Genomic DNA, 26,921 nt, shown 5'->3' on the forward strand with positions numbered 1-26,921 from the left:
TATGCTACATCCATTAAAAAAATATTACTGCTATTAAAACTCAGATTCGAAGACAACTTACTACATGGGAAATTGTTCATTATTAACTGAAAAAACAGGACACACAGCTATATGTACAATTGATACTAATTTTTCATTCAGATATACACATATTTGTGTACCTTTTAATTTCTCAAAATTATAAGAAAGCACCAAAATGTTAACAGTTATTATCTCTGTGATACACTATGGGTGATTTTATTTTCCCCTTGACACAATTCTGTACTTTCCAGATTGTCTACAATGACTCTAACTTCAGTTACAGAAACATGTCCTACTGCAGTGACTGTGTCTATACGCACACATTCCCTTGAATAACAACTGAGACCTCCTTACCATTTCTCCCATGCTGGGAGAGTGGCTGAGCTGGTGCAGTGGGTCTGGGAAAATTCTGGAAAATATATGGAAGGTACCTGGCCTACTGCAAAGAGCCAGGGCTGAGAATCAAAAGGTCTGTCATTTCTTCTCAGCTCTGTAACAAGTGACTGACCCAATTTGCTACATCTATAGGTCTTTATTTCTCCATCTCTAAAATGAAGTTGAGAATTACTTCCTTCCAGCTCTAACATTTTATGATTCTATGAAGAACTTCCACCAAGCATCCCCCCATATTGTTATATTTGTAAAGAGGGTAGAAACTATGATTTACCTTCTGTTTGCACCCCCAGGTCTACCCTCTGCCCTTCTCCACCCCGCTATCTGCCCCGGAGGCTCACCTGTATGGATTACACCAAGGTGTTGCCTTGCCATCTAGATTGGAGAGAGGGAGAAGATCAGCAAGAAATGCGAGGGAAGAGAGTGAGGTCAGACGATTTATTCCCCAGCTCCCTCTTTGAAGAGCTACCTGGAGCTGGCTCTGTCCCTCCACTGAAGGACACTGAATCTCCTTTCAAGGTGGCCTTTTCTGCATGTCACCGTCCTCCAGGGTCTGCCTCCTGGTTCCTCTCTCCTACTTTTTCAGAAGTGCTTTTAAATTCCACTTAGGAACCGATAATTTTATTAAAGTTTCAGGTTACATTTTTCCCCCCTTCACAGCACTGTCCTCCTAACTCTTGGAGATGGATAAAAAGGCTGCCAAGGCTAGAGGAAGTGAATAGCCGTTCTTAGGATTTCCGTAAAAGTTTAGTAATTATAAGGGTGGGGTTAACTTTCCTATAAATTAATAAAGAATTGAAAGTTTTCTTTCAAAGCTTCACAACTGAGTCATATTAGGTATATTAAACTTACAGTTAACTGCTTTCATCAATGAAATGGTGCAAATTCGTGTGAATTTTCCTATTCTCTTTCAAAGAGGACCTAAATTCAGTCATCAAATCTAATTGGTTCTTCTTTCACAATGTGTCTAGTAATAATCACTGTCCCCTTCTGTTCCCTCAGTTATTATCCAATTTTACATTTTTATTCCCTTTGCCACTTGAACTATCTTGCAGTGGTCTCCAAATTGATATTCCAGTCTTAATCTCTCCTCCCCGCAACAACCTACCTTGAGGTCAGTACTGTCTGACTGAGCTCCTAACAACAAATAGCCTTACTCAAGTTACTACCGACAATCTTTCCTGCTTCCCCAGTGTCTACCATGATCCAAATTCCTGCACTCAACATGCTCGGTCCCGGTAGGAACTCTTCAGCCAAACTGACCTGGTTGTAGTTACCTAAACACTCTTTGCTTCTGGGTATACTCATTAGTCCACACAGAAATAGTTTCTTGTCCTTCCTCTCCCTGTCAAAATTTTACCTCTTTCTGCAGGTTCAGCTTAAATTTTATGTGCTCCATGAAGCCATGATGGTCACAGCTGGAAACCACACTTGCAGTCCATAGCACTCATTTGGTGTTTATCATGCACCTTCCATAGTGATTGTTTCTCCCATCTCTGCAAAGTTTGTCAAGTGCTGAAGACAGAAACCAGGTCTTCTAGTTCCGTGGAGTCCACCACTACAATCTTTCACCCATAGCACCTTCTACAGTGCCTTTCATGACAGGAGCTCAGTGAGTGTTTGCTGCTGCTGATGATACGATTAGGACTTTATTTTTAACACCAGTTCAAAATCAAGATACCTCCATATAGGCATTGTTGTTTATTAAAAAAAAAAAAATGAGCTGCCAGTGCTCACTTTAGCTTACTAAAGTGTTGAGGCTGAGGAAAGGGGACAGCAAGATTCCCTTTGGTATTGAATCTGCAACTACTGACACCAAGTATGGATGAAAAATAAGAAAAAAGAGAACTTGCAAGTTAAATGTAGGTGGGAATAAAAACACAACGTGTTTTGTTCCATCAGTAGCCAGGTTGTGTGAAGTAGCCCACACTACAATGTGAATTTGTTATTTCCATGAATAAGTTCAATGGAAATGGGAATATGCATTATTTTAGGGTCTGGGTATCAAGGTAAACAACTCTTATCAACACCCAATACTGGCAGACAGCGTCAGCAAAAACACAGTCTGAAGAAACAGCCCAGGTAGATTTCACAATAACAACTCCTCAAACTCTCTGGACAGAGAATGAAAAAGATGGACCATTGATTGACATGTATGTGCCTGAGATGGTGCCAATAATTTTATATATGTTAATATAATCCGAGATGTAGAACACACATTTTGAAAGGAAGGAAAATGACTTTGGTAACTGTGGTTTAAGATTGTTCTTTCTTTAAATTGAGGTTGAGACAAACTGTTTGAAATACTGGCTTTAGAATTCCATATGTTTCAGTGTTACTTTTGAACTGCTTCAGCTCCCATCATCTTTTTTTAATTGAGATTCATAATAGTTTAGATCATTGTGAAATTTCAGTTGTACATTATTTCTTGACTGTCACCACACAAGTGCTTCCCTTCACCCCTGTGCCCACCCCCCAGCACTCTTCCCCCGGTAACCACTGAACTGTTTTCTTTGTCCATGTGTTTGTTCATATTCCACATATGTAGCTCCCATCATCTTAAATCAAGTTACAAAATCAGAGCAGGGGTGGGGAGTGAGGGAGAATATTGGTTCATATTTATCGTAATGTCCCATTTATGAAAAAATTATCCAGCTTCCAGGTCCACTACTATATATGGCTGCAGCACAAAAGGCACAACAAAGTAACACCCACTAAAATAGTGCTATTTAGCTGACAAATCACTGGACCATGCTCCGATTCTAAAGAGTTTTTTTAAACTTCAAGTTATAAGAATTTTCAAATATACAGAACAGTGAAGGAAATACTACAGTGAACTCCATAAGTCCATCACCTAGATTGAACAATTATTAACATGTTGCCATATGTGCTTCAATTGATATTTTGCTGAAGTGTCTTAAAATAAATTAAAGATGTGACAGTTCCTCCCTACATATTTGAGTGTGCATCTCTACAAAATAAGGATCTTTTCTTACATAACCTCAATATCATCACATCTAACAAAATTACCAATGATTCCTTAATATTGTCTCATATTCAGTCCATATTTAAATTTTCCCAGTTATTTAAATTTCACTTGATTTATATCAGGATCCAAACAAAGTACACACATTATATTCAGTCATTATGAATATAAGTCTCATTTAATCAAGAGTTTACAGTGATTTTTTATTCTCTGGATTCTCAATGTCATATATATAAAATATAAACACATTTCAGGGTTATATCCTGTAATAAAACTCAATTTAGTCCATTAGGGAGCGTATGCTTAGTTTTTCTTTAGGATTACACAATCCCTTAGGATTAAATACTTTCCTTTAGGATTAAAATTCTAAAGTAGAAACTGTCCAGAGAGATGTGTTTTATATTAAACCTTAGGACTAGTTTTTAATTTGTAACAGGAAACATTCCAAACACACCGAGCAGATTAGCAGAACCTCACAAGCCTGGCACCTCTTTGGATCTTTCTCTGTTGCCGAGTATTTCCCAGCAGGACTTATGATTAGGACTATCTAATGAGGACTCTTGCTGGGCATTCTGAAGGTGCGTGGGAGATTGCCATGGCTCACACCTCGTGAACAGTAGTCACTCAGACAAGAAGAGAAAGGGCATCTGTTTTCAATTGTGATATAAAAATCTTGCCAAAATCGACAGCAGATTTGGAGACCACCTTTGGGAGGGAGAGTAGTTCTGTGTTGGCTGGACATCACACATGCTCTCCGGATCCAGGGTTCTGGCTTGTTATGTGCTGGCAATGCATCAGGTCTCTGTTGTGTAAAAAAATCCAGGAAAATCTGAAACCTTGTCCATAACAGCTTTCTTCTCTGTCCGGTTAACTTTAACCGGATGCCCCATCTGTCTGTAAGCTCTTATAATCCTTGAGAGCAATTATTATATTAAAGGATGAAGGAAGTTGTTTCTTACTATGTTAATTGCATGTGTAATTACTTCCAAAGCAAATTCAATTTAAGAATATAACACCAGACGCTGTTTTCCTAAAATACTACTCGTGTTCCATCCTATCCATGGGAAATCTGAGCTTCCAAGCAGGATATGTCAACATAGATTTTGGAACATTGACTTTCTCCACTGTGAATCTTAGATAATTACTGAATCGAATCCTGAAATCATGTCACAAATTCTGAGATCTACAGGATCATAGCCATACACATTTACACATTGTTGAATAAATTCATTTGTATAATAATTCTGTTTGCTACTTCTAACTTCCCTTTCCCTCTGACTTCCTTGCTGTGTCTCCAGTACCCTACACAGGCTCCTGCCTGAAGTCTTTATTGCAGTAGCTGTTTTGTTGGCCTAGAATACTCTTCCCCTGATCTTGACATGGCAGGCACCTCCTTGTCATTCAAGTCTCAGATGTCACAGCTTCAAGGAGACCTTCCCTCAACTCCAATCTAGAGTAACTCCCTCAACACGCTCATTCTCTCCATCCTGTTTTATTCTCTCAACACTTATCACCCTCCAATTTTCTCATGCGTTCATTTGTTCATTGGTTTGTGGTTATCTCTCACCACTAGAAGATTGGCTTCAGAGAGCAAGGGCCTTGTCGAATTTCTTCCCTATTGTATCTTCAGCAGCTAAAATAGGGTCTGGCACACAGTAGGGGTTCATTAAATGTTTGTTAAAAGAATGGTTGAGTTCCCTGTCTTTGTAACAAAATTGCACTGAAACTTAGTAAATAAACAATTGTCAGGCAAATGTAACAGGGAATATAGAGAAGACCTACTATTTTGGCAATTTATGCTTAGTAGAACTTTCACCAAAAAGTGGGGAAAGTTTGCTAAAAGAAAGTCTGGAGACAGTTAGCAAACTCCCATATCCAAAGTGTACCTAATATCCATTATCACAGATGACTGGGAATTGTTTATATTGTATGTTGCTGCACAGATGTGGGAGAAAAGAGATTTCTGAAACAAACAAAATGTGCTTCAAATAAAAGGGAAGGAATAGAAAATAGATAATCATAACCAGTTAAAACAAAATGCTTTAATTTTCTTTTAGACAATCTTTGTAAAAAAGGTGTCTCCTCACTTCTACCTTAAAAAGATGGCTCCATAGCTTATGATCAGAATCCATCCCTAATCAAGGAATCCAAACCAGGGCACAACTAACTAGTTGTTTTGTTGTATCTTTGGTGGGAAAAGATTAGACAAAGCCTGTGATGGAAGAAACACACTGGGCACCATTTTCCTCCTAAAAGCTCTGAGAGCAGCAGGTCAACAGTAGATGAAAGACATGCTTATTCAACCTCCGAACGGGCCTTACTGATTTGATTTTCGATTCTGTACTCAAGAGGTGGTAGCCTCCTCTTTATTACTTCATCTCCTACTAAGAGTGATGCCAAAAGTACTGAGTAAGATGGCCATCTAGCGACAGTCAACCAAGAGTTCTTATCAAGCACCTGCTATGTGCCCCTCACCATGCTCCAAATGATAGGAAAGATGTGTGAAATAGAAGCCCCTGCTTTGAGAAACTTACAACTCAGTTAAACAGATAAGACAAACCGTGAGACCACTGGACAGTGACCAACCGCTGCAGATATCCAAGTGCTGGCAATGCCGAAGGTGCGCTGGGAAGACAGGGTCTGATGGGGGAAGAACAATGGCAGGAAGTGTCCCGGGAGAAAGGCCTGAGCCACAGAGCTTCCTTGCTGTGAAGACAGGCTGGCCAAAGGCCTGAGCTGGGAACAGGCAGAGTGCGTTTGCGGGCCCAAAGAGAGCAAACTGACTAGAACCTGGAGCAGCCTCTCAAAGAAACTGTCTTCACATCTGAGGCTTTAACATCCTCTACTATACACACTACACAAAGGTTACAGATGAACAACCCATGGTCCATATCCAGCCACAGTGATGGTTTCTTGACCCACTTACTGTTTTTTAAGTTGGAAAATTTTACATAAGAATCTGGATTTCTGCTTTCCCTTGAAAAACTGAAATGTTTGGCAGTGCTGAACCTACAATCTTGCACAGCAGCTGTTGGCTGGAGCCAAGGAGGAGCTACCCCTTTTAGAAGGCATGCACACTTTATTTCCACACAGTTCCCACCATTCCCAATTATCTGATGCTCAGCCTGCCTCACTAGTTTACATGCCTGCCTGGTCCCTGCAGGCGTCTGCGTGTGGGACTCTTGTTCCATAAAACTCTCTATTACAGGAATTCTTGGCTAGAAAGGGAAGAGTTGACAAACCAAGTGGGTCTTCATGCCATAATGAGCCACTGTTACTGCTATGAACAAATGTCACCTCCCTTGGGTGCATTGATAGCTCCTTATTGCACTAAAGTCTGTCTTCTTGTAACTTCTACTCTTTGGTCTTAGTTCTACTCCCCAGACAATGTAAATACAAGACAGCCCTTGAGAGATCTGAAGAAAGCTCTCATGTCTTGTGATTTTTACACATGGATGAGAATCCACTAAGTGCCAGTTTTAATACTGAGGGAAGAACAATGAATATGATTCAAGAAGTAGTAGTCTACGCCACAACTAGAGGGACCCACAACTAGAATATACAGCTATGTACTAGGGGGATTTGGGGAGGAAAAAAAGATTGGCAACAGTTATTAGCTCAGGTGCCAATCAAAAAAAAAAACCAAAGAAGTAATAGTTTAACAAAAGACAACAAGTGTTGGCAAGGATGTGGAGAAACTGGAACCCTTACACACTGTTGGTACAAATGTAAAATGGTGCAGGGGCCGGCCTGGTGGTGCAGCAGTTAAGTGCACATGTTCCGCTTCGGTGGCCCAGGGTTCGCCAGTTCAGATCCCGGGTGCGGACATGGCACTGCGTGGCAAGCCATGCTGTGGCAGGTGTCCCACATATAAAGTGGAGGAAGATGGGCACAGATGAAAAAAAAGGAGGATTGGCAGATGTTAGCTCAGGGCTAATCTTCCTCAAAAAAAAAAAAAAAAAAAAAGGCAAAATAGTGCAGCCACTATGGAAAACAGTACAGAGGTTCCCCAAAACTTACAAATAGAACTACCATATGATCCAGTAATCTCATTTCTGGGTATCTAGCCAAAACAATTGAAATGAGGATCTCAAAGTGATATTAGCACTCCCATGTTCATTGCAGCATTATTCACAATAGCTAAGATGTGGAAGCAAACTAAACATCCATCAATGGGATGAATGGATTTTCAAAATGTAGTTTATACATATAATATAATAATATTCAGCCTTAAAAATGAAATTCTGCAATATGCAACAACATGAATGGACCTTGAGGACATCATGCTAACTGAAATAAGCCAGACACAGAAAGATGAGTACTGCATGATTCCACTTATATGAGGTAGCTAAAATCGTCAAATTCAAAAACTCAAAGGCTGGAATGGTAGTTACCAGGGGCTAGGGGAGGGGGAAATGAAGAGTTATTAGTCAGCAGACATGAAGTTTCAATGGAGTAAGATGAATAAGCTCTAGAGGTCTGCTGCACAGCAGTGCACCTACAGTCAACAACAGTGTATTGTACATGTAAAATTTGTTAAGAGGATAGATCTCATGTTAAGTGTTCTTATCACAATAAAAAATAAAATAGGGGGCCGGCCCTGTGGCTGAGTGGTTAAGTTAGTGCACTCTGCTTTGGCAGCCCAGGGTCTCGCCAGTTTGGATCCTGGTCACGGACACGGCATCACTCATCAGGCCATGCTGAGGTGGCGTCCCACATGCCACAAGACAGAAGCACTCACACTACAAGGTGCAACTGTATACTGGGGGGCTTTGGGGAGAAAAAGAAGAAGAAAATAAATAAATAAATAAAATAAATTTTTAAAAAAATTTTAAAGAAAATAATAGTCTCCTAAAGAGAATTTGTTAAGCAAGAACAATAAAGGACAAAGATGCTTGGGCAGCTCCTCACAGCTGAAGTGGAGGCACAAAGTCAAGAGGATATCCTGATCTGGGTTAGCCCAAAAGCAGAGCCTGAGACAAAGACTTGGGTACTGGTAGCAGAAATCCAGGAAGCAGGAGCAAAGGAGTGCGGAAAGGGAGACAGGAAAGGAGAGAAGCCAATAAAGGGTGCCTGGTGAGCAGGTCACCACTGCGGACAGCCAGGGCCCCACTGCTTGGGAGTCTCTCTGAAGAGCCGTGTAGAATGTGCCTCAAAATTGGCCCACCAGAGGATGGGAAGGCTGGGGCACTTACTCACAGACACTCCAGCTGTTGCCCCCAGAGGGGTTAACTTCTCCACAAAAATGTGCCTGGGCAGCACAGCTACTTTCAGTGACTTTGGAGAATGCCCCAAGCCAACAAAGAAGAGATACTCACACCAGCTGCTGGCTGGACGTGGACTGCTGGCAATGCTGAAATCAGGTGGGCTGAGGGGATGGGGCCCAGTGATCATGACCTTCATGGAGGAAGTGAAACCAGCTGAGTTTAAAAGATGAGTGGGGGGACTGGCCCCATGGCATAGTGGTTAGGTCCAGCATGCTCCACTTTGGAATCCCAGGTTCGCAGGTTTGGATCTTGGGCGTGGACCTACACCACTCATCAGCCACGCTGTGGTGGCAACCCACATACAAAACAGAGGAAGATTGGCACAGATATTAGCTCAGGGCTGATCTTCCTTAAACAAAAAAAAGAGGAAGACTGGCAACAGACATTATCTTAGAGCCAATCTTCCTTGCCAAAAAATAAAACCAAAAACAAACCAAAAAAATGAGTAGGCATCCAGCAAACCAATTAAAAGGTGGGGTAAGGAGGAAAAAAAAAGATTGGGAACTTAAGGCAGCCAGAACATCATGAGCAAAGACATGAAGATTAAAAACCAGGAGGTGTTCTAAAGAATCCATAGAACTGTGATGTAAAAAAAAAGAAAGAACTTTGATGTGCCTGCAAAATATAAAATGAGGATGAAGAACAGAAGAAACACGGTGAAAGAGAAAATCAAAGCAATAGGCAGAGGCCAGGTCAGGAGGGCTTGGTATATTATGCCAAGTAAGGTATTTAAATTGTATTCTATGAAGAAGTGCTTCTTGGCCATTTTAGGGTTATAGAATGTTTTGAGAATTGAATAAAAGCTATGGGCTCTCTCCCCCGTGTGAATGCACAAATATCCAAAATTGTACATATAGTACAGCACACACACAGACTCCGTAAAGCTATCCTTGGGTCCCGGTAAGAATTCTAGCTAGAAATAAGACAGCATTAAAGGGTTTTAGCAATTATATCAGTCAGGATTCTTGTTTGTAAACAACTGAAACCTACATGAACTAACCTAATCAAAAATGAATTTATTTCCATTTTGAAGATATTAGGGAGCTCACACAATCTATTAGGATTATGTATTCCTATTCTCTATTACACTGTGAGAAAACCAGGTAATGGGTCAAAAGCCAAGGGAAGCAGGCAGTGAGGAACGCTGCCAAAGTCACTCCACAAGTCTAGATATGACATTGGACTCTAGACACTTTATCAATGGATCCTGTGCCTATTAGACTCAAAGCCCCAGACATAAGCACCTGCCAGGACATCAGGAGGAAACGAGGACTCTTGTTCACACCCAGATGACAAGTGACCCATGAGAGGCAAATCTGACCCCTCAAATCTTGCCTTCTACCATCGGAGGCAAGACCCTCCCTCACCGACATGCACACAGCAGGAGGTCCCAGGAAAGGGCCTGGAGCTGGGTAGCCAAGACTATGGCACTAGCCCCCAGCAGCAGTGAAACAGCACGACTCTCCTAGCATTTAAAGCTTCTCCTCTCCAGACCAGCCACCCAGCTTCCCTCACGTGATTGGATTTCAAGTCTCCATCACTGACGATTCCTCTGAACACGCATTAGCCTGCGTCTGCCCTTCTTAAAGGGTGGGTCCCCCAGGCTGAGGAGTGCAAAGTAGAGCTGGACCATCATCGTCTCCCTCATTCTCAATATAGTGAGTTTCTTCCTGGAGCCTCCTATTACCGACTGCTTATAGGCTGTGTGGAGATGGAAGAAGGCAGAGCATTGGTTTTCAGGTAACAGTCTAAAAAGTGATAAATATTTTGGGAATCAGACTTAACTTGGATAAAGACTTCATCTCAGGATGATTAATCAAAACAAAATAAATAAATATGCTGGTCTGAGAGAACTGGAAACCTTGATCATGTAAGTGGATAATTAACTTTCTGAGACTCTCATACCCCCCAAATACTTTCCCACTGTTTGGGCGAGGGGCTAAAAGCAGTTGTGGCTTTAGCTGCCTTTGCACAATCATGTAGCTGCACGCTACTGGCCAGTGTCTCTGCAAAATAGAAAGTTCCACAGGGCTAAACCCAGAGTTGGCTTCCAAGAACAGCAATCCAGAGGTGGATGGAAAAACCACCTCAGAACCCACTCCGGAGGACTCTGTTTTCCTCTGCAGCAAAGTTACATTAAGTCCCTGCTCCGAGGCATGGAGTCTTCGGGGTATTCAAGCAGCAGAATGGAAAACACTATACAATCCTCATGCAAGTTGGACTGTGGTTTCAAACTTATTTTCCTAGTAATAATATTTTTCATAAATGTGAAGTTTCTGAAATAGTCAAACCCACAAAAAATAAACTGCTGTTTTCAGCCACATTAGTATCTCATTCCCTTGCTGCAAAGACTAAATTAAATTAGCATTTTACATTTAAGAGGAAAAAAACTTTAACTACCTGGCTTTTAAAAACAAAACCACTGATGAAAAAATACATCTGCACTTTCAACACAGACCACATTAATCCATGGAAAACTACATTCCAAAAGGCATTTGTGAATATTTTCAAATCCACAGCATAATGCCATCTTGTCGGTGGAGAATAACAGCTCCCCACATGTTTACAGCTTCCTTTCTAAGATTTCCAAGAGCAGCAAGAGCCGGCACTGTCTGTGTCATAATAAATTCTACTCTCTGATCTTGAAACCTTTGCCTCACTCTGCTGTAGTCACCCTTGCCTGCATTTTACACTCTGGTAACATACTAAGCTCCTGTTAACTCCAGGGCCATTCAAATGATAAGACGGAGCCCATCACTCCCTTCCTTTTCATTCTATACCTTCCTAGTTTGGATTCTTTTCATCCCATGTCTGAACAATTGCTCCACCTTCTAACTTGTCTCCCTCTCACCTCTAATCAACCTGTATACGGCTGTCATAGTAAACTTCCCAAATCACCATCTTGATTGTGGCATTCCTAAATATTTCATTGCATCAAACACTGACATATTTTTCCATTGTCCGATAAATGAAGGACCACACATTCCAATCCATCAAGACACACTGGATCCTCTGCATGTGCTTAGTCCTTTCCTACCTCTTACGGTGTGCTTCTGCCACCCCCGTGCTTGAGATACCCTACTCCATCACTGCTTGTCCAAGAGGGGAGGCCCAGCATCAGTATCCTACCCAGACTGGTTCTGAAATCCCTGAATCTCTTTCAGTGTCAGCCCAGATGCCACCTCTTCCATGAAGCTCTCTAAGAACATTCCAGTTGCCAACTACTGTGTGTTCCCTTCTACTTATAGTTATCATACACTGCTTTAGAAGGGCATGGACTGTGCCATCTTCATCTGTATAGCCTAATTAGGACCTAATAGAGTGTCTTAAATATAACCGGTTCTCAAAAAATGTCATCTTCTCTCTCCCATCCCATCAGCAAGGGAAGAATCCGAAGCTGTTCCTGGATGAGCTGCATTTTTGTTTCTCTTTCTTGAGGAAACTACTTTCCCATTAACCTCTCAGAACTTTCCTGAAACTTTGTTCTTGGAAAAAGTGAAAGGAGCAGACAGTGTCAAATCATTTGAAGAGAAGGCTAGGGAGTTGGGAGTTGAATGAAGGATTATGGAAAACAAAGGTCACACTTGCCTGGAGCTGGCCTGTCTTGGTATTTTAAGATAAAAGGGAATGAGTTCTTGTCTTTGCTTTCTCCTATTAATGGAATTACAGAGGAAAAAGAGTAAGGGAACAAAAAAGCTGAAGGCGAGGCAAAGGAAAAACCAGTGCTTATCTGAGAAATAAGTAGTCTATTTCTATCAGAACACTTTAGTAATTACTTTGTCATTGTCTTCCCACAAAATGATAAGTAAATGAAGGCAAGGATTATGCTGGCTTTGCTCATTGCCAGTGCACAGTCCCTAGCACCCTGCTTGAATAGTTGGCCCTCAATTGAGGATTTACTGAATAAAGGAATAGAAATTTACTTCTCTTTACTCACATTACTCAATTATTCACTACTGTGATCAAAAAGTAGTAGTTTACCAAACTACAACAATAGTTTAAGCAATTGAGAAGCTACATCTTCTGCTATGCCAAAGACTCAACTAGATTGCATAGGCTGTTGCCCAGAGTTTGCTTTTGAAAGGTGTGCATTGGAGCAGACCAGGAAGGTGACCTGGACACTGGATGAGGGGTGACCAGGTGTGAGGGAGCTCTGACGCATGTGCTAAATGCGGCCCTCCCCTTAATCCTCCTCTTAATTCCCTCATCGCAAGCATCGAAGACGGTATACCTGCACTACACTTGGATTTTCAAAAATGCAGTGTAGTATTAGAGAAGATATAAATGTTGCACTTTCACAAACACCTAATTTGATGTCTCCAGGTGCTTACAATATGACTGGTAATATCCTGAACAGATAAATGAGGGTGCCTGCTATTTCCCAGAAGGCCATGATTACAAATGTCTTGCTGTAGCTCTCCAGGGACCAGGGTGGGAGTGAATGCACACAAGCATGAGTTGGTGGTGGTTGCTCTGTGTTTGTGTTTATCTGCCTCTCCATAAACAAGCTCTGTACACATAATCAGATCTCCCCCTTTATCAGATTCTTTTCCCTGTTTCTTTGTCCATATGACCGTTTCCCTTTTGATCTTTATCCCTTCTGTCCCCTTTCCCCTATAAGATTGAAATACAGAAATAAGGCAGATATCATGTGTTAATCCAGTAGAATTTTATGTTCCTTGTTTTTAGAATTTTATAGTTTCTCATTAAAAGACTAAATTCTATTGCTTGCCTATGTAGGTGGTCTCTGGTCTTTTTCACTGTTGCATCAGTGGCCTTTGGCAGAATAAAGGCTTCCCAACATTAGAGAGGTCCTAATGGACTGAGGGTGTTCATTTTTGTGGTCTCTTCCACCCCATTCCCTCTTAATGACAATATGAGGAACCATCTTTCTCAAAGTTTTTTAAAAAACTATGTAGTGTCTCTGCCCTGAATGTAGAGACATTGCCCTGTGATGTTTCATCTGGAAACCTGTAGCATGAATGACAGTCAATTGAGATCTCATGTGGTGAAAACCGTGAATGTTTATACAGGTATGATGGATCATTATTTTTGTTGTAATTATTGATATTTGGTAATATCAATAGCAGGTAATAACCTGCTAAAAGTCACTAGATCCATGCATAGCTACTTACTTCTGCTGACTCACATGGAAACAAACTCACATGGTACACAATTTCTCATTTAAAAATTTTTGTTAGGAAACTTTCTTCCACCTGAATCTAGGTACTTCCAAAAAGAACAAAGTCATAGGAAGTGAACAACTAAAAATGGAAAGAGATACAATCCTGGACCACCCTAACATTCTAGAATGACAGTCTCCTGAGAAGAGACTGTGAGCTGTATAAGACAAGAAAAAAAGTGACAAGCCACCAGGAGTAAGAAGACTTTCACCAGACAAAGTCCAGATAAAAGGCCAGTATGAGAGAAATATGGGCCATAAAAGAAGTCACATGTCTAATTTGTTAGTGAAAATAACTTGGAATTTGATCAAGAAGAATATTGACTGTCCCAGATGTCTAGAAAGAAATATCAACTTCGTATTTTTATGTAAGAAAGTAATGGTTCTCACTGGTATCACCAAGATTGAGGGGGATGAGACTCACAGCTACATGGCACAGGGAAGTGTGGTTGTCATTAGGACTATTTCCAAATGTTCCAGCTCTCCTTACACAAGTTAAGGCAGACTGAAGTTCATCACATCCCCTCTGAAGTTCATCACAGCCACATGACTTGCTTGAGCCAATGAAATGAGAATGGGAGTGAGGGTGTCACTTTCTGGCACATGTTAAGAGCCAGTGAGCGATCAGCAACCTTTCCTTCCTCTGGTCACAGTGATTATGGACAAACACATTGAGATGGAGCCCCCTGAGCCTAGGCCCCTGCGTGTCTCAAAGAAACAGACCTATTTGCTGACTCATGTTAGCTATGCAGAGTGGGCAGGGAAATAAATTTTTGTTGGGTCAAGCCACTGAGATTTTGGAATTGTTTGTTACTGAAGCTCAATCAACACGAACACACCAACAGAGGAGATAATCACTTTGACCAAAATAAACAAATTTAACTATGAGAAAAGCAGCTTTGTATACAAAGAAAATATTTACTTGTATGGAAACATAAAAATGTAAAAATGAAAGCAAAAAAGGAAAATAGGAGGGGCAAGATTGTATGTCTTAGGTAGATGAAGACCATAGAAGGTGTTTTCCTAATCCAAACCTGCAGAGGGGCAGCAGGGTACACAAAGAGATGTCAGCTGTCCTCGTATCTGCCGAAGCCTCACTCTACTCAAAGCAGAGTGGCTAATACATTCACGGCTGACTCTCATAACTTCATCTCTCAGAAGGTAGACATACATCCGTGATAAATTCAAGCAATGGGAATATGGAGTAATGTCAAATTATGTATCTTAGGCTTAAGAAAAATATCCATTTAAAAGTTTAGAAATTGTCCTTTTCTTTTCCTTTCCTTCTCTTCCCTTGAGGCAGCCATGAATGAATGGCAGGGCCAGCAAGGCCAGAGTCAAAGAGGGAATTGTGGTTAAGGAGGTGACCAGGAACTACAGGGTCAGGGCCAATGAAGCTGGCAGGACTGGGCCCAAGGTGGTGGTCAGGGCTGAGCACCCCAGGGGGACCAGCAATGCCAAGGCCAAGGAGGTGGCTGAGGTGACGAACGTAGCTGGTAGGGTCAGAATATCAGGTACAAACGGGCAATAAGGAAATTAAAAAATATATTAGACATATTTTTTATGCTTTAAAGGTCTATGTAGGGGCACCAGGTGCCATTGCAGCTCATGTACATTGTCACTTATCTTCTAGCTCACTCCGTTGGCACAGAGCAGCAACCAGGTCCACAGCACCTCTAGGTCCCACTGGCCCTTCCTTCAGCTTCTGTGACTCCTGGGCCAGGTACATGTGTGGCTGCTCCTGCAGGACACCAGTATCATCAAAGTTGGAGGCCTGGAGGTGGTGAGAGTCTGACTCCGGTTCCAGTCCATCCTCGTGGGCTCCAGCTCGGCCTTGCTCTCCCCCACTTCACATCTATCATCACCTCCTGACTGTCTTTCCTGTTGACTTCAGGCTCCAGCAGCAGAGGCAAAGACGTAGCCTTATGTAGACTGTTCAAACAGCTTACACAACTTCATGTGGTCAAATCTACGTAATAAATCCCTTTTTCTGATAGAACCCTGACTATTACAACCCCATACCACATAGTGGTTAAGATGGTAGAGGGACGGCTCTAGAGTCAGACTGCATGGGTTTGAATCCCAACTCTGCTGCTTTTAGCTGTACGACTTTGAGCAAGTTACTTAATGGTTCTGTGCCTCGGTTTCCTCATCTATAAAACAGCAAAATATTGGAACCTACCTTATGGGATGTTCCCAGCAGAAAAACCATCTAAAGCCAGTCTTTATCCTTTATGTTCCCCTAAATTAAATCTATATAATCTGTTCTAGATATCACTTACATAGATTTGAAATATTTTAAGAAAAGTCCATGTATGAATTCAAAGACCACTGTCAAAAATATTGAGATGTAAGATAGAATGCTCTGTTGGCTGGAAAACTTTGGTATCATTCTTTGTTTACAGGATAAAAAAGGAATATTCAGCATTATTAATTGACAGTTATGTCAATGAACACAAACCTAATTAGTACTGTAATGGCCAAATGCATTTGCCTTTCGCTTTTAAACAGAATTTCAAACAAGCAAAAGTAACAACTACCAAAAAATTCTGTTTTTCTTAGGAGCTGCCTAACTTTGGGAGTCTGACTGTCATATCTCAATAGTGTGAATAGATTAGGAGAGTGGGGAGAAGGAGTGGTGAATACATCAATATTTGAAGCTGTGTGTCCAGATGTGTTTATGACAGAGTTTATAGCCTTGAAAAGAACAATTTCATGCAGGTACTCTAAACACAAGGACCGCATTAATAAACAAGGACAGCAAAGTTTTAAAAGTACTTAGAACAGTGCTTGGCACATAGTAAGTGGTTGATGTGGTTGTTAATATCATTATTATTATTAATGTACATGAATATTACTCATGTACGTGAGATTTTTTTTTAAAGGGCTAGATATAACCACTCTTTAGACATTGAGTGCATTCTTGAATTGGCCTCCTACCCATTACTTTTCCATATAAATAGAAGAAAATTAATTTAACTCATTTATTCATTCAGCAAATATTTGCCAGTTACTACAGGAATACAGAGATGCACAAAACAAGGACCGTTTTTCAAGGACACAAATGCTGTGGGAAGATAGTACCCCGTGGCTCACATTTAGCTGCTGCTACTCTTTCAGGGTTTAGCTCCAGGAAATATCATTATAGTAGCTACTGTATGGGAATTTCATGCGAGGCTGGAAAAGTTGTTTCTTACTTTCATAGCTGTGGGTCACCAGAGTCTACAGGGCTGCTGTTGTCAGGAAGGTAGCTGTCCCTTGCCTCCTTCCCTGCCGTATGGTCTCCCTGAAGCTGAAGGTTCAAAACACAAGGGTAACCTTCCTAGAGAGACGAAAACTCTTCTTTGAGAAAGAGGATCATAGTGTCCAACAGAGGTAAATGTTTGGTCTTGTTGGTCTAACTCTCTACTACATCCTCTACTGCCAGCCCTGCCCAAATCACATTAACTCAAGAAACTTGGGGAACTCAAGGTTTTGAAGGTACAAAGTATGAAGAGGTGGTCAAGCTCCTAGGTTCATTCTTGGCCTGCTTCAGTCCAAGATGGCCAAGTATATTTAAGACTACTACAGGGGTCAGCTTCTCCTCCAAATGTACCTTCAGAATTGGTTTCATTCTAGCTCTTTTAAAACTCTCACACAAGTGGATGAAAATTCCAGAATTCTCATGCTTTTGTGGCTCCAGAATGGCCCCAGGAGCCAGAGACAGGTCTTCCATTATTAGTCATATGAGATAAGAGGGAGATTCTGAGCTCTGGCCTACCCATCAATGGCTCAGGCACTGACCAGTACACAGCACACGGCACTGGTGTGATTCCAACACACTGGTGCTGGGCCATTCCTACAGAAGTTGAGATTTTTAAGATGCTATGTCTTTAAAATCATACTTAATAAAGTATGTTTGCATTCATTTTTAGTTCCTTAAATATTTGAAGAGGAAAGGTGAACCAGTGAAGAGGGACATTATAATGCACACATCTGAAAGAGGAAGATGAAAACCCAGGAAGGAAGCAATCTCAAGTGATCTGGGATAACAGTTCATCCCATTGTTTCCTAGAAAATGAAGAATACGTACTCCCGGCATGATCTTGCCCTCTGTAGCCAGACCACTGAGAATTCAGCAAGAGCTAGGGAGCAAAAAGGAGAGCTCAGGCAGAAAGGAAAAGGAAAAAGAACTAAGTGAAAGCAAATTTTCCCCACACTTGACTTCCAAAACAGCTTAAAGCATATCTCTTGTGCCTAACAAAAATAGTTACTTGATTTATTCTTCTGTATTTTATTTCACAAGAATCTATTTTGTAAAAAGGAAAACAACAGACAAAACTGAAGGACTCATTTTTATTTGGACTAATTAGAACTTCGTCACACAGATTTTAAGGATTTCTGCTCAACCAACATCTGTAAACTCTAAAAAGATCTATAATTTCCTTTGGAGTTTTTTCTAGGCTCTTTATGGAAAACTTTTCTTCCAAAATTCTTATAAGAACAACAGTTGAATGTGTTGAGATCATAGAATTTAGTGCCTGATATCTTGCAAGCTATTTTTAAATCAATTTCCTTGATATCTGAGAACACTTAATTGGAAATTGACGTTACTGACTGGTTTGACTCTTTTTATATTGTAAAGTACCTTTATATTTTTCCATTAGGTAATAAACAACTACTCTTCTTAGACTTAACTGAGATAATCTATGAGGACCACACGTTTATCAAACAAGAAAATTCCATAGCACTTCTCACGGTCCTTCTATAACACAGCTCATGCACATTCTGGTCAAGTTGAGTTTGATTGTTAAAGTAAGCAAGCTACTGGATGCCACACAGTTTTACATCTTCTAAGACCAAAGCACCAGAATGGGAAACAGCCAAAAGGAAACTCTTTAACCACAAAGTAACCTCTCTTCATCACCTTTCTTTAGTTTCAAGAAAAAATCAGACCTAAGCAAAGCCAAAACTCAATATTATCTCCCTTACTTGGTGCAGGATTGCTAAGGCCAGTTTATTAATAGGCTGAGATAATAAGTAATGGCAGAAAGAGTATTGGATTAAATCAGAAGACTAAAATTTGGTATCTGGTTCTAGCACTTATTACCTCTGTAGACTTGTAACTCTCTGACCTCAGTTTCCTCATCTGTGAAATGAGGATAACCATGTGCCCCAGGGTTCTCGTGAGATTCAAATCAGATGATGTGGGTGAAGAGTAATGTGTAAACCATAAAGTAAATAACAAGTTTTTTGGGTTTTTCTTTACTCTAGATGTCTTCCTAGAGAGCAGGCCATGCCACTGCCCTGTGCTTGCTTGAAAGCCATGATTATTACTCGTGACTTTGGAGATCACAGGGTCCAAACAAATTAGTCAGCAACTGGCCAGCACTTTGTCAGCATATGGTCACAGGCAGAGTTGGTAATTCAAGCGAGAGATTCATGTTCAGCCCAGCACAGTGCATCTATATAGCAGGGCCACCCCAACTCAGAGCAGAGGCTGGGCACTCCCAAAAGGAATGCACCCAATAAATCCCCCCTTTCTTAAACTAGTGCCCAAACCACCTGACCCATTCTCTACCTCGGTTTCCATTTAGTTCCTCATGGATTCCTCTGTTTATCCTCCAGTGTGTGTCCTTCACTTATCTCCTGTGCGAGATACACATGCCCATCTCTCCTGGCTCTGATCACTGCTTCCCCTTTTCTTTGGGTCACACCTTAGGAAACACCCCTCCCACATCAGCCTGGCCTCTGAGCCTCTGGAAACCCAGACATTATACCATACCCTTAGATAATGCCTACCTGTGGGCAAGGCCTCACAAATAATCCTTAAATTATTCCTGGCCAGTTCCTAGTAATGGATTATAGCCATTCTAAACAACATCCAAAAGATTTTGTTTTGTGTGTGTATGCGTGTTTAATTTTAATGGCCTCTGAGCATTTCTAAATCTAATTATTAGAAATTTGGAAAGAGCAAATAACAATTTCACATGGGTCTGTGGAAGTCTGGCTGGTTTAGCAGAGGCTGCAAGGCATAGTTTGATTATAAACATCTCTGCCTACACTGTCACCTCAAGATCAACATCTCCCAGGTAAAGAAAGAAAGAAAGGAATTTTGGCATAAAGAGAACATTGGATTCCACATCACTTTGACAAAGGCATGGATTTCCATGATGGGAAAATTAGTTCAAGCCAAAACTAAGCATGTTAAAATATAGGCACCTGGAATAAAGGGGTGGTGGCACCCTCCAGAGTCCTCTGCTGGGGACATGGGCCATCTTTGCTTCCTCTCATACAATCTAATACAGTACCACATTCAATAAGAATCCTATCTTCTAAAGGGTTAAAAGAAATATTTGCTTAAGGTTTTAGAACAACCAAAGCACAAACTCAGAAGGAACAAGGCAAAGATATAAAAGGATTTGATCCCTAAAGTTAAAGCTGAGTGCCAGGAGAATTCAGCTGGAAATTTGGCTGAGGCTAGATGGCTGGGTTCAGAAAGCAAAGGAAATGACATTAATCTAGGAGACTCTAGAATCCCACAGACTAATTTATATTCATAGCTTTTAAAACTTATTTACTATATTCCAATAGCAAAAGGGGGAATCCTTTGAGGACACAGAATTACAGAATGGATTCACTTATTTAACATAGATTTATTGAGTGCAAACAAAACATAAGTAAATTGTAGAAAGTAATGCAGGTGGGTCAGTAGGGATGTTATTTTAGATAGAGAGGTAGGATTAGCAGGCATCATTTTTACAAAAACAATGAAATCATTATTCTTTGGGGGGAAAAAAACTTAAACAGCAATGCATGTACTATGATTAGCAAATTATCCTTTGTGTTTTCCGGGAAATTAACTTATTCAAAAAAATGCTAAAAAAAAAAGAGGAGAAGGAAAGACAGGCAGATACAGAGAAAAAGCAACAGAGATACAGAGAAAGAGAACAGGCTGTGGATTGAGAGGATAAGAAAAGATAAGAATTATATTGACCTTTTATCTATTGCACTACTGGGTATTTATTCAAAGAACACGAAATCAATAATTCAAAAAAACACATGTACCCCTATCTTTATCAGAGCACTATTCACAACAGCCAAGACGTGGAAGCAACCCAAGTGCCCATCAGAGGATGAACGGATAAAGAAGGTGTGTTTTATATATACACAATGGAATACTACTCAGCCATAAAAAAGACAAAATTGTGCCATTTGCAACAACATGGATGGACCTTGAGGGAATTATGTTAAGCAAAATAGACAGAGAAAGACAAATACTGTATTATTTCACTCATATGTGGAAGATAAACAAACAAACATATAGATAAGGAGAACAGATTGGTAGTTACCAGAGGGGAAGGGGATGGGAGGAGGGCGAAAGGGATAAAGGGGGACATATGTATGGTGATGGATAAAAACTAGACTATTGGTGGTAAACATGATGCAGTCTATAAGAAACTGAAATATAATAATGTACACCTGAAATTTACACAATGTTATAAGCCAATATGAACTCAATAAAATAATTTTTTTAAGAAAATAATTATATTGAGCTTTTAACATAGGTTGGAACTGCATTTCAGAAAAGAGGAAAGGTCCAGTCCGAAAAGGACAGTGATGTTTAGGATTAAAGGCCCAGAGGCCAGACCAAGATGCAATTAGTAAGTAGAATGGTTCAGCCAAGACAACACTGCCCACATGGGCATGTGGGCAAAAGGGAGATAGGACAGAACAGAGTTAAGGCCAAATTGTGGAGAAACGTAACATCCATGTTAAGGAGTTTGGACAATGAGGTAATGGTGTGCCTCTAAAGGTTTCTGAACTAAGAAGTAACACCATGAAAAGACTGCTTTAAGATCATTTGACAGTGAATATTCTCAATGTCTATTAAGAGTTCTGTGCCTCTTCATGAAAAATTCCCAAATGTAACTATATAGTTTGGATCTTTATCTGTTCCACATCTTTACTTAGATGACTTGCCTTATCACCAAACTCAATTACATACATATGTTATATTTATTTTAATATATATATAAACTCATCATCTTGCCCCCAAAATTGTTTCCCCTACAATAATTCCCTAACTTGACCAGCATTCATACATTGGCCTTCTTTATCTTCTATTTCTTTTCTTCTTCCCTTCCTTTCCTTCCCTCTCTCCCTAGACACAGGCAATCATCAGTTCCAACTGAACTCTCCTTTACAGCCTTGAGAATCTACCCGTTGTGATATCCACCAAGAATTCCCTGTTTCATCCTCTTATGTGATGGAGAGAAGAACAATAATCCCCTAATTGGCATCCCTTTAGCCAGTATTTTTGGCCTCAAACTCCTACTGCACACAATACCTCTTGGCACATGTTTTCAAAATCTTCATGTCTCCACGTCTTCTCTAAGGCTCTACTCTCTACCTGGAATGGCCTGTCACCCCTCTCAGCCTGGGAAGTCCATAACTTTCTTTTAAGGTACAGCTCAAATTCAAGTCACAGGCATTAGTCACTCTCTCCTCCATACCCTCAGGAATTGATAAATACCTTGATTACAGCGGGTGTTATTTACTGTGATTATGGTGGGACACTCTCCCCCATAAGACACTAGGTCACTGTATGTAGAGGTCACATCCTGCTTATCATTGTATCCCAGTCTCCAGCATAATACCCAGCCCAGTGAAGTCAATACATATATCTGTTGAATTTGTAAACATGAACTATATCTTAAGTCAAAGGATAGAAGCTATTCCCCTGGATGCTCTCCTTATCCAACGCCCTACCCAACTTATTCATCCAATAAACATTTTGTTTACTCCTCCATTACCCATAAAACACAAACACACAAAGTATTTAACAAGGCTGTTGGTGATCTGGGCCTACCTACAAGCTCAGCCTGATATTTCACTCACTACTGTGTACATTATTTGCAAGAAACACTCAACTACCTGTAGTTCTCTGGACATATAATCCTATCTCATGCCTCTCTGTTTCTGTACCTGATGTTTTGTCTGCTTGGAAGTCTTTCTGACTGCTTGTCTACCTAGGAAATTCCTATTTATTCTCTAACTTCCGTCTGGTTGCTCTCTCCTTAGTAAAGCCCACTCTGACTTTTCTCCATCACTTCACTCATTAGTCTATGCTGGATCAACTTTTTCTTTATCTGCTTCCACCATTACATTGTAAACTACCCTTTTGTGTTTATCTCCGTGTTCTCAATGCTTAGTCTCATGGCCTGGCTGGGGGTGGGCGGGGTGGGGGTGGTGGTGAGGGAAGGAGAAATAACAAAAGTAGCTGACATTTATGAGTACCTCCATTACCAAGCATTTTCTTAGTACATTACACAGATTATTCCTTTAAGGAAGGTATTCCTATTATGCCTATTTCATGGTAAGACTAAGATAACAGAAAGGTTAAGAATTTATAAATCAAGTCACAAATCTAGTAGGTGAAGCTGGAGATCCTAATCCAGGCCATCCAGCTACCCTTTGGTCTACTGCCTTTCTGGAGTGGAGGTCAGCAAACTTTTTCTGCAAAGGGCCAGATAGTAAATATTTTAGGTTTTATGGGCTATTCAGTCTCTGTTACAACTACTCAACTTTGCTGTTGCCGTGCAAGAGCAGCCATAGCCAACACATGGCTGTGTTCCAGCAAAAGTTTATTTACAAAAACAGGTGGCAAGTCTGATTAAGCCTGTAGGCCAGTTTACGCATTCCAGTTCTAGAGACTCTCTAAATGTTCATCAAATTAAATGGGATCTAACAATATTAGAAACTAAAACCTTCTCCCAGCCCTCAAATGATTCCCTTATCTTATCCTAAGCCTTTAAGACACTACTTGGCAGGCAAATCCACTGTACGTACTCAGTAAACAGTTGTGGAACTGAACTGAATGGGATGAAAATGGGTCCCTGAGGCTGATCTTTGTGCTAAGCTCTTACCCCCAACTCTACCTCAAGAGACTATTGGATCTTAGCTAGATATCCTACCCCAGCATTGACTCCTCACAAATAGACGACTTTTATTTCTCAAAGGAGAAGCCACTCCACCCTGTACCTCCAACCTTTACCTGGCCTTCCTCTCAGGTATGTTATGTTATCAGTATAAAAGCAAAATTACTTGAAAGCAGCAGGCATTAGAAAAAGCTTGCAACTCAAGTGGGCCACAAGTTTCAACCTAAGCAGTGAAAACTGCCTGGCGTTCCAGAGTGTTGTTCTACAGCAGTTGTGGGCACTGCTCTAACCTAGATCTTTTTATGTAAGTAGTATACTAGTCAGAAAAATGGGAAAGGGAAAAAGGAGCTTATTGAATTATGAACTTCTTGAGGTCAGGAATGATGTATTATTCCTTTGCCTAGCCAGAATACCTGGCATATAGCAGACTAGGAAATGTTTGTTGAGGAATGAATGAATGAATTTAATGAAGCTAAGTGTCTAGATAACTGTTTGCCAAAACAAACATATTCTTCAAATTCCCTCAAGAATTCCCTTCAGAATCAGTAAGATAGACGGGGAAGTTGGAAACTTTCCACCTGTGAGTGGGGGAACAACCCAGGCCTTACTTTCTCCAGCAGACTCACCATCTTGAGTGTTTGGACTCAGGATTTGGGTTCGGAGCTCCTGCAGGCTAATTCCGAGACAGCTGCAGACCTCCTCAGGGCTGTAGGGCTCTGGGTGAAGGGCATCCTCTGTGATCAACAGCATTTCTTCCAGACTGACCCTGAGTCTGGCCTGTACCTCCTCCAGCCGCAGTACTTTATCCCATGGCAAGCTTTTTGACTTAGCCAGGAGCTGCAAATTCAAACGAGGATGATGGTCAGTTTTCATTTCAGACACTGGCATGTACTGTTTTAATTAGTCCAATTCAACTTTAAGCTGTTTTTCTTGTTCCCTTCAACCTATCCACATTTCCCACCATTGCTTGAAAATGCACACTGGGTTCAGATGTTTGGAATTAAACATGCTTATGTGACACTCACAGGCTAGTTCAGTATTTTTCCTGAAAAAGCTAATCCCCAAGGATTTTTTTTTTTGTCTGCAACCCCTTTCCCTCAGGGCTGTTTCTGTGAATAATTTGTTCTTTTATCTCTATTCAGTTCGTCTCTAATACACCACTGTCTGTAAAGTCTATAGAAAACTACTCAAATCTCACATGACCTGGGTACTGAGGTGGACACTGTATGCCCGATTTCATTAGAGCTCTTCCTGTTTACTACATGCCTCTTTGAAATGGCTAATGAATTTAAGTATCGGGGCGTTTGGAGTAAAGTCCTAGATTTTAAATGAAAACCTCATTGGTGACCTTATGAAAAACCACTTCATTAGGTCGCTTATAGTAGTAGAGCTGTATGTTCCTCCATTCTTGAGAAAGGAGCTTGGCTTCCAATTGCACTGGAGGTACCCCCTCAATCTGATGGAGAGAGTTAAGTACAAACCGAACCTTCATATCCAGGTCCACTCAGGGGAACCCCAACCCCGAATATGTTTCCCTCATTCTCCCCAAACCACTGACTGAGCCCTGCAGAGCAGGTTATAGTCAAAACAAGATGAAAATGTCTCTCATCCTGAAGTCTACACGATTCAATCTCTGGGTGGGAGGACAGCAGGTGCAGACAGTGCAAACAGCAAAAAAGAAGCAAGCAGAAGAAGGGGAACTTCGTCTTCAAGGAAATGTGCATCTGATTTACTCTTCTCTTAAGCTGATGATTTGATTTTCTTTCTCTTGGACAGGAAGCAGGGTTTACCAAAAGACCATTGTACTTTGGTTAGGGCCACTCACTTCTGAAGAATGTTAATAACAGAAGTTCTTATATTCATTAATCCTCTTTTTAAAACTCTGGCTCATACACTTGAAAGGAGTTAATGATTTTAAGGCAGAACTGGGAAAAGAGACAATAGAATTTTATTTTCCTGTTCAGTTATTTCACAAAACATGGTGCCATTTTTAAAGCAAAACACAAGCTAAGACCTTTCTTTTGACTTTGTTCGCTTAACACATTCAGTTAGTATTTATTAACGGTACTGGAGTGATACCTCCACAGACTGATTGGTTCATTCATTCATTTAATTCATTCACTCATAGTCTATGTTCCAATGTATTCCAAAAATAATTTGAGAAAACCTATAAAGATGCGTAAAACAAAAGAAAAAATACAATATATTTATTTTATACAGAAAAAGAGCTGAAGTCAATCATCTCCTGGAATGATGCTTTCTTGAAACACAGATCTAAATCCAACTGAGATAAGCAAGGAAGCTAACAGAAATAACTAACACTTGTGTAGTGGTGTAGGATTTAAAATGTGCTTTTTATTTCTTTCAATCTTTGACAACTCTGTGAGATATGTATTATTACTCTATTTAAGAGATGAGAGTGACTTGCCCAAAGTTACCCAACTAGTAAGAAGGGGAGGTGGAAATTGAACCAGGTCCTGTAACTCTTACCTGCTTCCCCACAGCCACATTCTCAGTGGCATATGACTGATGTCTATGTCATGCCATTCACCTTAGTTCAAATCACCACTCAAGTCTTAAAAATGGATTTCTAAGAACAAGCTAAGTATTTATGTTAGAAGTGAACATTCCAGTGTTTTAAAAACACTTTGATAGATGGGATCTTTCTTAAAAAAGAAGAAGAAAAAGGAAAAACATCAAAGAATGGTCACCAAGTGATGAAGGTGGGCTCTTCCTAAGAACCTTTCAGTCAACAACAGTCTCCAAGCCCCATCCTTGGTTCACTTGAATAACTTACATTGCCTCAGGCACTTGATCCCAGGAAATTGGCCCAGGGATGTGTGGGGAGAAAGTCGGCTGCCTAGGAGGTTGTTTTCAAAGGCAGTCTCCCTGTGTGCTTCCATAGACAGGGGCACTAACACACAGAAGTTCACATTCACTCCAGCAACATCCCAGTTTGCTGTTGGGTCCACTTAGCCCTCTGCTGGAGAGTCCACGCTACCAATTTGGTGTGTATTTCAATTAAGGATGAAATCGACCATATGCCCTCAACAGCTGCACAGCCATGAGCCACTGAGCAGTGCACTACACTGTGGGAGCGAAATGAGAAAGGAGCTTAAGCCTTTGGAAATTTGGCTCAGGAAACAGAAAGA

General features: G+C 40.7%; 1 protein-coding gene across 5 annotated transcripts in view; it reads right to left on the reverse strand.

Annotated features, from left to right (window-relative positions):
• Window positions 1–26,921, reverse strand: part of GALK2 (galactokinase 2) — a 120,166-nt gene that overhangs the window by 9,787 nt on the left and 83,458 nt on the right. For all 5 annotated transcript variants that reach the window (XR_011528529.1, XM_008521515.2, XM_008521513.2 and 2 more), the window contains one exon: window positions 24,396–24,606. Coding sequence is in view for 4 of the 5 variants with exons in the window: in XM_008521515.2 (XP_008519737.2) it covers window positions 24,396–24,606 (211 nt within the window). In the remaining variant the exon portion in view is untranslated. The remainder of the gene's footprint in view (window positions 1–24,395; window positions 24,607–26,921) is intronic.

Source organism: Equus przewalskii, chromosome 1 (assembly GCF_037783145.1).
Source record: "Equus przewalskii isolate Varuska chromosome 1, EquPr2, whole genome shotgun sequence".
In the NCBI taxonomy this organism is placed as follows: domain Eukaryota; kingdom Metazoa; phylum Chordata; class Mammalia; order Perissodactyla; family Equidae; genus Equus; species Equus przewalskii.